This window comes from Myotis daubentonii, chromosome 6 (genome assembly GCF_963259705.1).
Source record: "Myotis daubentonii chromosome 6, mMyoDau2.1, whole genome shotgun sequence".
Taxonomy (NCBI): Eukaryota; Metazoa; Chordata; class Mammalia; order Chiroptera; family Vespertilionidae; genus Myotis; species Myotis daubentonii.
Genome location: NC_081845.1, coordinates 71,488,724 through 71,501,809, shown reverse-complemented (window position 1 = coordinate 71,501,809; position 13,086 = coordinate 71,488,724). Strand labels below are relative to the sequence as shown.

Genomic DNA, 13,086 nt, shown 5'->3' with positions numbered 1-13,086 from the left:
AAGGTTAGGAAATGACAGTTGTGTATATTTTTTTCTAAGACTCACTAGCAACATCTATTCCTTTCAATACTCAAAAACCATAATGTTGCCTGCTGGTGTGGCTCAGTGGTTGAGTGTTGACATATGAACCAGGAGGTCATGGTTTGATTCCCAGTCAGGGCACATGCTGGGTTTTGGGCTTGATCCCAATAGTGGACGTGCAGGAGGCAGCTGATTAATGATTTACTCTCATCATTTGTTTCTATCCCTCCCTCCCTCCCTCCCTCCCTCTCCCATCCTCTCTGAAATCAATAAAAATATGTTTTAAAAAAGCATAATGTTTATATAACCTTTAGCATTGTTACATATAATTCACTTTCTCACTGAGTTTCACTTATAGTTTAGCAGGTTGTATTGAGAAGCACAGAAAGAAGACTAAGAAATTAAAATGTGTGTTCTAGGAACCATAACTAGTGCCCATTTATTTTTTACTTTTAAAAAGTATTATAAAACTGTAGGAATAGAGGATCTAGTACACATATAATCACACTAGAGGCCCAGTGCACGACATCCAGGGTGGTGGTGGGGGGGGGGAGGGGTGTCTCTCAGCCCGGTCTGCACCCTCTTGCAGTCCGGGACCCCTTGGGGGATGTACACCTGCCGGCTTAGGCCCGCTCCCTAAGCTGGCAGGCGGACATCCCCCAAGGGGTCCTTAGCACTGCCATGGAGGCGGGAGAGGCTCCCGCCACCGCTGCTGTGCTCGCCAGCCATGAGCCTGGCTTCTGGCTGAGTGGTACTCTCCCTGTGGAAGCACACTAACCACCAGGGGGCAGCTCCTGCGCTGAGTGTCTGCCCCCTGGTGGTCAGTGTGCATCATAGCAACTGGTCATTCCGTTGTTTGGTCAATTTGCATATTAGGATTTTATTATATAGGATTCCTGGTAATCATCACAATGGGATTGAAAGTGGGGAAACAAAGACTTAAAGCTGTTTTTATTTTTCTATAAAGAAAGCAGGTGCATTCCCACATGGCTAAATGCACCTGAAAACCATCACACAGCCTGGCCGGTATAGCTCAGTGAACCAGGAGGTCACAGTTTGATTCTCAGTTGGGGCACGTGGCCGGGTTTAGGGCTCGATCCCTGGTGGGGGTCATGCAGGAGGCAGCCGATCAATGATTCTCTCTCATCATTGATGTTTCTCTCTCTCTCTCCCTCTTACTTCCTCTCTTGGAAAACAATTAAAAAATATATAAAAAGCTATAGCCGGTTTGCTCAGTAGTTAGAGCATCAGCCTGTGGACTGAAGGGTCTCAGGTTTGATTCTGCTAAAGGGCACATACCTTGGTTGCAGGCTCAATCCCTGGCCCTGGCTGGGGCAGTTTAGGAGGCAACCAATCAATGTGTCTCTCTCACCTCAATGTTTCTCTGTCTCTCCCCCTTCCTTCCACTCTTTCTAAAATCAAAGGAAAAAATATCCTTGGGTGAGGATGAACAACAATAACAAAAGGAAAACAGGCACACGGTAATGATTTTTGAAAGCTCCATTTATAGTGCCATGGACCCATTTTGCTATTATTAGGAAGACCAAAGGCTTAGCAGGAGAGCACCCCATGTGTCAGGAAGGCTTGAAGAATTGAACTTCTCCATGAGCTTGAATTAATTGCAATGAAAACTAGGGCAATTCAGCGGTTCTCAACCTGTGGATTGCGACCATCGGAAAACACATATAGCATATCAGATATTTACATTACGATTCATAATAGTAGCAAAATTACAGTTATGAAGTAGCAACGAAAATAATTTTATGGTTGGGGGGTCACCACAACATGAGGAACTGTATTAAAGGGTCACGGTATTAGGAAGGTTGAGAACCACTGGTAACTGAACCATAAAGTACCCTTGACATCAAGGGACTAAGTAGCTTAAACATGTGCCTGTTTCATTCAAAATGCCAGTATGTGCATGGGTTTCTTTACCTTAAGGAATGAGAAATGAATGGAAGGAAAATTGCACCATGGATGGAAAGAATGTAAGAAAAATGGAAACATTTTCAGTACTTGGTAGGCTGAAAGTTAAAACCACACATATTATGGAATCTCATTTGGCTAAATGTCAACGATACGCAAGAGCTAGAATTTAGTAGTATAAAACTGTTCCAAGGAAAAAAAGCAATTCACCAATAATGTGGGGAAAAATAAATGGAGAGGAGAGATTGTACGACCCAGGAATGTTATATGTGTAGTTGGAACTAATAAATTCTAGCAGGAAAGAGCAATAACACAGAAGAAAAGAGCAAACGGGCAAAATTTGTGTGTGAGAAAAGAAATGGGATATATTTTCTATTTCAGAAAATAATCGTAAACCAGAATTCTGCCTAAATTGAATGTTTTAATGACTAAGCTAGATTGCAAAATATTCTACCCCTGCTTAACCTATTATGATTTATTTTTAATTTAAGATCAACAGTCCTTGTGAAATATCCAACCCAGATGCTGCTGCTTGCTGACAAGCATTCTTCATCTTCAGTTTCATTTTTAAAGCTGGTTTAGGGCTTCTGGGTGTTTAAAAACACTTATCTGAGCTAGTTCCTGGGTCGGACAATGTGACAATTGTGAATTCATGTATTTCTGGAACTAGGCTCAGATATTTTGAATCGTTTTTGGTGGCTAGGATCCTTTATGCCATTGGGTTCAAGTGGTCTATTGACATTTTATTACCACAGCACCATACCTCGTGGAATTCCAAAGAAGTTTGGGGTGAGGTCCCAGTGAAAGAAAATATGCTGTAGGTGAATGTTTTTTTTTTAATTTAATTTAATTTTTAATTTTATTTTTTTTAATTTTATTTTTTTATTGCTTAAAGTATTACAAAGAGTATTACATATGTCTCCTTCCCCCCCCCCCCACCGCCCTTGACAATCCCCTGGCCTCTCCTACCCCCCAGTGTCTTATGTCCATTGGTTATGCTTATATGCATGCATACAAGTCCTTTGGTGTAGGTGAATGTTTTAAGGGACTTGAAGGATCACTTTTTTTCCCAATGGCAAGTCAATCTTAGAGTAAGGGGTAGATAAAATAATATTTTACTACTTAAAGTAGAATGCTAGTATAAAAAACTTCCCCCAGCGACTCTCTTCTCAGACATATACACATACTTTAAAATACTTTAGACAATTTAAAATACGGGGACAAGGACATTTTATTAATCAATTCTGCATACCACAGATTGCACAAATTTCCACTTATTTCATGTGGTGGCTAGGTTTTATATTTTGATTATGAAATCCTATATGATAAAAGGCTAATATTGCAAGTAGCCCGAACAGCGGAACAACCGAACAACTGAACAACCAGTCACTATGACCTGTGCTGACCACCAGGGGGCATGCACAGAACATGGCAGGCATCGGCCACAGCAGGATGGTGGAGCAGGTGATCGGGGGTGCCAGACCAAGGCAGGGTGCCAGTCACTGTCATTGGGGCGAGCCTCTGGTGGTTACTGAAAATTCTTTGCTCCCGTGTGCCAGGGTCCCGCCCTTCTCCAGCCCTGCTTGCACCTGCTGCCAGCACCGGAGCTGCTGCCCCACATGCTGCTGGCCCTGATCCCTTGGCACCGTCAGTGGGTGTGAGCAGTGGCTGCCATTCCCAATTGCCCCTGAGGGCTTCTCCACCTCCCTCTGCTCCTGAGGGGTGATCGGGGCAGCAGCTGCCACTTGCACCTGCTGCTGGCACCGGCCCCAATAGTTGCACGCTGTTAGCGGGTGCGAGTGGGGCTGGCACCATCAGCGGGTGGGTGCAGCGGGGGTGGGGCTGCGGGCAGACAGGGGACCGGGGGCCGTGGTAGGAGGGGGCATGGAGGATGGGCTGAGACCTGTCCCTGTGCCCACCGCAGCCTCGTGGCCCACAGTTCCTTTCAAGGTGCACAAATTCATTCACTGAGCCCATAGTAAAAATATAAAAGCTGGCGTCACACAAAATGTAAAAGCTGGAGGTTTCATGGGGTAATGTGAAAGTCACTGGGTTGGTGGTGTGAAGACTTAAATCCTCCCTCAGTCCTGCTCAGTCAGAGTTTTGATCTTAACCTCTTTCAAGGTAAAATAATTAGGATTAAGTGGTTTTTAAGGCTCTTTTCAACCCTAATGTTTGATAACTTATTTAAAGACAAATTTTGGTTTTGAAGATTTTTGGCTTTTAGTGATTATGCTTTCTTAGACCACTAAAGTGTTGTTGTTGTTGCCGAAACCGGTTTGGCTCAGTGGATAGAGCGTAGGCCTGCGGACTGAAAGGTCCCAGGTTCGATTCCGGTCAAGGGCATGTACCTGAGTTGCGGGCACATCCCCAGTAGGAGATGTGCAGGAGGCAGCTGATCGATGTTTCTCTTTCATCGATGTTTCTAGCTCTCTATCTCTCTCCCTTCCTCTCTGTAAAAAATCAATAAAATATATTTTAAAAAAAAAAGTGTGGTTGTTGTTGATAAAATGTTACCTCTACATTGCTGGTTCCTATGTTATATTTACTAAAGGAATAGCTATTATGAGGGACTGCGATCATCTAGAAAATACAGAGTTTTTGCTGATGATCTACTGTGCCTTTAAACTTCAAAAATCTGGCCTCCCCTACTGTTACTATCACTAGTCCTTATGTTAACTTGTCCTATGGGCTCTTTCAGGTTCTAGTAGCTATTCCTATGGAAGTTATAGAGGGAAAGTTTGGAGTACTTTATTGTTCACTAAAATAAAAAACCATTTCTTAAAAATTGCCCCTATCCACTTTTACTATTTTAGAACTATTAAGTTGAAATGTATCATAGGGTTTGTATTCTATACTATAGGATGGGTGATAGAGATTCAACAACAATACACAAAAATAGGCATAGTCATTGCTCTCAGTTCTATGAAGGAGAAGGCTTCCCTAAAGAAGGAAGGTCTGAGTGAAAACCTGAAGGGTAAGCAAGTGTTAGCTGGGTGTGGAGCTGGGGTAGGGGTCAGGGAATTACAGGAGGAAATGAAATGCAGTTGGAATTCCTGCTTGTAGTTTGGGGTTGACAGGCAATAGACAACCATGTTCCTTGTTCTGCCAGTGTTGGCTGAGTGGTAGGTAGTCTAGGAAGAGGAGCCTGAGCTATTTGGCTGCAAGGAGGACAGTGGAGGGATGACTGCGGCCCATCTCTATTAAGGAGGGAACAAGCCTGCCCTGTTCCACTTACCCCCTCCCACCCCAGAGCGTGCTTGTGACGTGGAGGAAACACTTAAGGTCTTATGCAAGCTACGAAATAAAGTGGGGAGAGCTCTGATCTAGAAGTATGCTTAGCACTAGCCAAGCCCATGTGGGGAGCACTCAGGAGACTGTGGGGAGCACTCCAAGGCACTGCCATAACTCGTCCCCGTGTTAAGGATATTCTCAATCATAGGTATAAGGAAGAACAGTAAAGCTGATGAGATCTGAACATTGAAAGCTCCTTATCGTTCCCACTGGACTTGGGCCATTTCATCCCTCAAACTTCTCTCCCTTTGAGCCAGAGCTGACGCATCTTCCTCCTGCTACTCCTGAGAGTTTCGTGTCAGTGGAAGGTACAGAAGGGAGAAGATCAAAGATGGAGCCTTGTTCTGAAATTGAGTTACGAACCCAAGTGCACTTGACTGGACTGCACTTAGCATAAAACAGCTAGAATGTTTAGACTAAACAGACAGGGGGCTTAGAGTTAATAAACTCCAACAATTCTGAAAACAAAGCCCTATTTTTGTACTACTGAACTGTGAGGACTCTCTTATCTGTGAACTATAATGTCACATATCTGGGGGGAAAAGAGAGTAGAATCTTTTATTATCGTATATACTTCATTTTACTTTTCCCAAAGGAAACTGACTTAGTTAAATTTGTGGACAGCATGAGCTGAAATTTGGTCTTACCTTGCTCACAGTGGACTCCAGTGGTCCCCAGGGGACAGGAACAGGTGTACCCACGAGGCAACGAGACACAAGTTGATCCTTTGCCACAGTGGCGTGGAGGGTCATGTTCAGGGTCACAGGTGGAAACTGTCTCCGTGCAGAAGGCTCCTTTCCACCCAGTGGGGCAGTCACAGCTGTAGGTTGAGAAAGAAGACAGCACGATTTGAGCACTAGACAAAGAACAGAGCTAATGACTGCTTATGGGACTACTGCACTCCACATCAAGGATTTTAAAAGGTTCAGGGCACGGAAATGAAGACAGAATTTTACAAGAATCATTTCTTTGGACAAAGCAGCATTGTTAAGTCCCTCTCTTCGCCCCAAGGAGGAAGACTGTGAATGGAGTTGCTGCCTCCTAACCTTCAGCTTTGAGAAAAGAAATTCCCCTTGAGATGTGTTCTGTGCCATTGTTGACACCCAGGCCCAGGTCCTGGGCTGCAGAAGAAACTGCAGACCCCTCCAGAGATGAGGCAAATGGTAGCAAATCCCAGGATGGGTTGTGGCCCTCTGGGAGAGGCTCAGCTTAGGGACACAGGAAAGGGATCTTGCCCAGAGGGTACCTTGGTGCTGAAGAGAACTTGGCAGTAAGAGGCAGTCACTTAATGACTAGAACAGGGTCTGAGGGGTACCAGGGAGCACCCAGTGTGAAGAGAGACCTTATCTGGATTGAGAGAGTGATCTTGGGAGGAGCCCAGCAGGGGAGTCTCAGTTGGACCCACTAAAGGTAGACTTGCCTGATAACATGCAGGGCATCTAATGAAATTCAAGTGTCAGATAAACAATGAATAAGTTTTATTGTAAGTATGTCCCATGTAATATTTGAGTTATATTTATACTAAAAATTATTATCTGCAATTCAAAATTATCTGAATGTTCTGTATTCCTCCTCTTACCCCCCTAAATCTGGTCACCTTATGCTAAGGGCACATAAGAGAAAGGGCTAGGTTTACTAATAAATCCCCATCAGGCCCAGAGAGCACTGAACTGTCAGGCAACAGTGTGAGTCAAGGAAGCGCCTTCCAGGATGTGGTGTGGGGCACAGACTGGGGAGAGAGCAGTAGCAGATCGCACACACCTCCTTCAGAGGCCTTCCATTCATGCCACTGGCGGCGCTGGATTTGGTCTTGAAGACCGGAATGCTGTTAGTATTTTGAAGTGGGCCCTTTGAATCAGTGAAATGAGAGTGTATTTGTGAATTAAAGTGTCTATTAATGGAGTCAAAGCAGAAAATTCAACTGACTTCCCCTGTTCATTAACTTTCCTCTCACAATTTTGTATGTAATAGTTGAATATTATTTCACCGAATGGATGAAATACACTTCATTTTTGTTGCCACTTTTGAGATATGTTTAAACATTTTCACATTCTACAAACAATAGTTTGATAAAAGTCTCGTAGCTAAATCTTTGTGCAACCCTGGGATAAATTCAAATATCATCATGACTTCTAGGCTTGGATATATATTCCAACTTGCCCTCCATAATAACTGTACCAATTGACATTCCCATCTCAGCGAATGAGAATGCTCCTGAAATAATAGGTGCATGCCGGAACCGGTTTGGCTCAGTGGATAGAGCATCGGCCTGCGGACTGAAAGGTCCCAGGTTCGGTCAAGGGCATGTACCTGGGTTGCGGGCACATCCCCAGTAGGAGATGTGCAGGAGGCAGCTGATCGATGTTTCTCTCTCATCGATGTTTCTAACTCTCTATCTCTCTCCCTTCCTCTCTGTAAAAAATCAATAAAATATATTTTTAAAAAAATAATAGGTGCATATATAATCGAAAATATGGAACATTTTTATAAGCTTCTTATTCTTTATAGACCCATTTATTAAAATAAAAATGATTCAGTGTCTACCTACACATATTTATCAAGAACATACTGATCTCAAATTCTTACGTTTTCTTTTTTCTTTTCTTTTCTTTTTTATGTTTTCTTTTAGTATTGGGCAGTTTAATCAAAATTATGCTTCACAAAAATTTCTCCTCCTCCCCCTCCTCCTCCTCCTTCTCCTCATTTTTATTTTAGTGTTTACTATGTGCATAGCGTGCACAGAAGTGTAAGGTGTGACTCTGCCAGCTGAGAGGAGGTGTGCTGGGGGAAAGCACCGCTGGGCAAGCATATGCTGAGGAGTCCAGTGAGTCGCACAGAGAATGCGGCCGGAATCCAGAAGCCAGCATGGGGAGGAACTCAGGATGAGAACATAACATCACACCACATGTTCACCAATGCACTGTTGGACTGTGGCTCTCGAGAGTTTGAAAACAAAGATTCTCTCTATCAGGAACTTACAAATAGAGGCATAGGCACATAGATACAATAAGCATAGAAATCTTCCTTCATCGTGAGCCATACAAACATCCTATTTAAGGAAATGGCAATATCCTCAGACACGTCTGTCGGTTGCCATTTTGTGTATGTGTATGTAATAGTTATGCAAAATACAAATTTGAAAAGTTGTATAAGGTTTTCCAAAACGGAGAAGAACAAAATGTAAAATTAACCTGCTACAAAATTACATAATGATTTTGATTATTTGACAATCAAAAGGCATAAAATATGTAGACATTTTATACAAAATACTGTCCTACCAATTTCATAAAATAAATAAAAACTAGTTTTAATTCTTATTAAAGAATTTTTATATAAAATATTTTAAAGTCTAATGTGATGACTTTTTCATGATGATTGCACCATCTAGTGGTTCATTTTTATCTTCTGGGGGGGAAAAAACCAAAGCTAAGAACAAATCCCACTGCATTATAGACAGTCATGGCCATGATAAAATATTTTTATGTTAAATATAGCTTAAATCACATTAAGCAATATAATAATACAGATACCATAATTTTATTTGAAAAATGATAAATAAGTCCTCATAAGATTTCTCTTAGAATTTTTAGCTCTCAAGAAACCCCCTATATCTACAAAGATTTAGAAAATCACTTTTAAATATCATATACTACTTTTTTTACATTAGATTTTAAAAGATTTTTTTGGTCATAATGAGTTTGTACAAGCACAGATTTTTCTTTTTCTTTCCTCCCTTGCTTCTTTAGAACCTTGTGACATGTAGTCTCAAATAGTTTTTCATTATTCTCCACTTTGGGTAATGATATGTACTACCCTGTCCTGAAGAAGAGTAGGTTTTGGAGAAGGATGTATAGAGGTGGCATGCCCATAAAGTGGAAAAAGTAGAAAGAAAAAAAAAGAGAGGTAGATATTAATTCACTTAAACCAAACACACACACAGAGGCACATGGTGGGGCAAAAGTAGGTTTACTGTTCTGAGCATGCAAAACACAGAGTTTATTCTTGCATTAATATCTATTAATTATTGTATTATTTTTTATATGAACTGTAAACCTACTTTTGCCCCACGCCATATATTTGTACATGCTAAGTGTCTGCCACTGTGCTTAGCACTGAGGATTCCACAGCACATAAGACCCCATTTCTGGCCTCATGAACTTGCTGTTTGTTGGAGGGATCCGATTGGTAAGCAGATGACAAGTGACAAGTAAGCAGATGACACTGTGACAAGTGCTAAATTGAGGACTATGGGAATCAACAGGCAGGACGCCTAAGCAACTTTAGTTAGTTCCGGGAGGCTTCTGCAGTGAGATTTGCCTACATGAATGAGTGCAGAGGGCGAGGGCAGTAGATTAGGCTGAAAGAGGAGACTGGAGGTCAAGAGCTTTGAATAATAGGCCGAGATAGTGTAACTTTTCAGTGACAGATGTATGGGAAATGATGAGGCATATTTGAAGAATAGTAATCTCATATGTAGGTATGGGATGACTCCATGATGTAACAATAAACTCTCTCCTGATGGAAGTTTAATTTTAGTGGGATCTTATTCTATCTTTACCACTAGAACAGGAGTTGGCAAACTTTGCCAGTTTACAGTGTGCTTTATGGGCCATAAAGACTTTTTTGCAATGACTCAACCCTGCCGCTACTGAAAGCAGTCACAGACAATCTACAAGTGAATGGGTGTGGCTGTATCCCAATAAAACTATATTAACAAAAACAGATGGTGGGCCAGATTTGGCCCCAGGACATAGTCAGCTGACCCCTGCACTAGATCATTAGTTCTGTGGAACTAACTAATTAATTCCATGGCAGCAGAGACCAGATCTGCTTTCCTCTCTGTAATAGTCCCAGGGCTTAAACAGTTCCTGGCCTATTGTAATCCCCCCCCTCCCCCCAGCAGTATCCCGGGAATAAATACATAAGTAAACCAATGAGTCACAACAAAGACAAGGAAGTGGATGAATGCAGAGAGGCCTGGGCCCAAAAAGGGCTTTGAGGCTGGAAAGGTAGAAGCAAAAGTAAGAGGCATCGGTAAGCGTGTTGGTATGGAAGATGAAAGATGATAGTAGTGGCGAGTGTTTACTGAGGCTTAACATGTGCCAGGCACTCTTCTAAGCCCTTTGAATGTATTCACTCATTGAATCCTCCTTCTGACCCTATAAAGAAGGTATGAATAGAACCCTCATTTCACAGAGGAGGAGCTAGAGGGACAGAGAAATTGAGCAATTACATTGCCAGTAATTGGGGATGGGGAGTGCTCACATTAACTGCCTTTCCATGTTTCTCAACCTCATGGAAATCTTTGGGGGTTTCAGGATTAAATGACTGAAAGAATATGGTGTCATTAGTGAGAATAGGGTATTCAGAGAGAAATATGGTTTAAAGAGAAAATAAAAAAAAAATCTACTTTTAGCTACACAGAGTTGGAGGTGAGAGCAAGTGATAAAAGAGCTATTTTTTTTGGGGGGGGGGGTGGAGGTGGGGATGAATTAAGTAGAATAAGCAGGCAAAGGGGCCAAAGCATTTACTGTAGAATAGCTAAGAGTATTCAAAAGATACTGAGAAATCATTGGCATTACACATAGAACTATTTTCTCACCTCATGTCCATTAAAAAATGTTTGCACTCCTAAGTCGTTAATACAGAAAGAACAACTTGTGTGTTCTTCTGCCTCTAAACACAGAGGGATAACACAGAAGAAAATTCAGTCGTTTTGCGTACCAGCTGGTCAGAATGGCAATCAAGAGTTGAGTATTGGAGTATGTTTTTACTAATATAGTTAATTATTTTACATCTGTGCACTTAGAATAACATGGATTTAAATTCCTAAATTGCAGATAAATTGTTTGCTTTTTATTGTCAGTTTTATAGCTCAGAAACATCTCTGGATTAATTTTTCTCATTACAACAGATATTCAACTTGAAGACTTTAATTTTCTTGTAATTAACTAATTTTCAGACTACTAGAGTTTAGGATAAACATGGATACATAAAAATTAACTGAAAATGAGATGATGGAAGATTTAATATCCTTTGTTTGAATATCACTTGAACATCATTCACTTGCTTACCAAATAGTCACCAAAAAAGGAGTAATGATGTACCAATTTGCTTTGCTACCAGGGTGAATACAAATAGAAAACATAGTTTTGCCCCCAAGGGCTTTAAGATAATCCTATATAATAATAATAAAAGGCTAATATGCACATTGACTGAATGGCAGAATGACCAGTTGCTATGATGCACACTGGCCACCAGGGGGCAGATGCTCAATGCAGGAGCTGCCCCCTGGTGGTCAGTGCACTTCCATATGGGGAGTGCTGCTCAGCCAGAAGCTGGCTCATGGCTGGCTTGCACAGAGGTGGTGGCAGGAGCCTCTCCAACCTCTGTGGCAGCACTAAGAATGTCCAACTAACGGTTTAGGCCCGATCCCTTGGGGGACTAAGCCTTTAGTTGGACATCCCCTGAGTGCTCCCTGGCTGCCAGAAGGATGTCTGACTGCAAGCTTAAGCCTGATCCCCTGGGGAGTGGGTCTAAGTCAACAGGTGGACGTCCCCCAAGGGGTCCTGGACTGCAAATGGGTGCAGGCTGGACTGAGGGACCTCTCCCCCCCCTCCCCCAGTGCACAAATTTTTTGTGCACCGGGCCTCTAGTTTATTTATAATAATGTATTTTTATGAAATATATATGAAATATATAAAATATAATATTCAATATTTATTAGGACTTCACCTTAGTGCCAGACTGGTTTTTATTGTTAATCCTCACCAAGGATATTTTTCCATTGATTTTTGGAGAGAGTGGAAGGGAGGGTGAGAGACAGAGAGAGAGAAACATCAATGTGAGAGAGACACATTGATTGGTTGCTTCCCACATGCACCCTCTCTAGGGCCGGGGATTGAGCCTGCAACTGAGATACGTGTCTTTGACCAAAATCGAACCAGGACCTTTCAGTCCGCAGGCCAATGCTCTATCCACTGAGCCAAACCGGTTTTGGCCAGATATGTATTCTTATTGCTTTGGATCAGAGATATTCTTTTATATGCATTGAGGATAATGAGGGAAAAGTATTAGAATCATTGTGAGATGAGAGCAGAAAGAAAAAGTTCTTACAGAAAATTTACCTTGAGCTGGACCTGTAAGACAGTTATGGTAACAGCTTTCTATGCATAAGCAAAAGCACAGATATAGTAATTAAAATGAAATCTATGTGCTGTGATAATAAAGTCATATGAATAATGGAATAGATATGCGTTACTTAGCAAGAGATGAACACATTGCCTGAAGGACTCCACTTCTGCATATATAACTTATTTCTCTGCTACTTACAGGAAAAGGGAAACCACTGAATCCCATTCTCCTAAGACCATCTGTTGTGTTGGGTGGCCTCATTCATGTCAAACGGCTTTTCTTTATCACTGACTTCCCTTTGAGTAACAAGTTGGGAGAATGAGGTGTAAGTATGATGTGTTATTAAAATGATGGATCTCATTCTACCTACCAAAATTTCCTGGATGTCAAATGATATGCTGGAAAATAAACAAGTGCTAAAACAAGGGAACCTCCCGGTACACTGGAATCTGATGGCATGACAACGCTCAACACGCGTACAAGGAAGGGTTGCTATAATCACTCCACCAGCTGATGACTCCCCATGGCCTTCCTTTGATGATATCTCAGAGAGTATAAGAAGGATGAAATGAGTTACTCCTTACATACTAATAAAAGTACTGGCACTTATCTGTGGGCCTCAGTCCTAATGGTTCTGTTCTCTAGGTTAAGGGCCCAAACATTGTATTTTGCTAACAGTTGGACCCACTTCCTGTTAGAGAGGGAGGTGTT

At 41.9% G+C, this 13,086-nt stretch overlaps 1 protein-coding gene across 1 annotated transcript in view; it reads right to left on the bottom strand.

Moving 5' to 3' along the window:
- Window positions 1–13,086, bottom strand: part of EYS (eyes shut homolog) — a 1,266,634-nt gene that overhangs the window by 30,537 nt on the left and 1,223,011 nt on the right. The window contains 1 exon segment of the mRNA XM_059702239.1: window positions 5,889–6,061. Within this exon segment, the coding sequence (XP_059558222.1) occupies window positions 5,889–6,061 (173 nt within the window).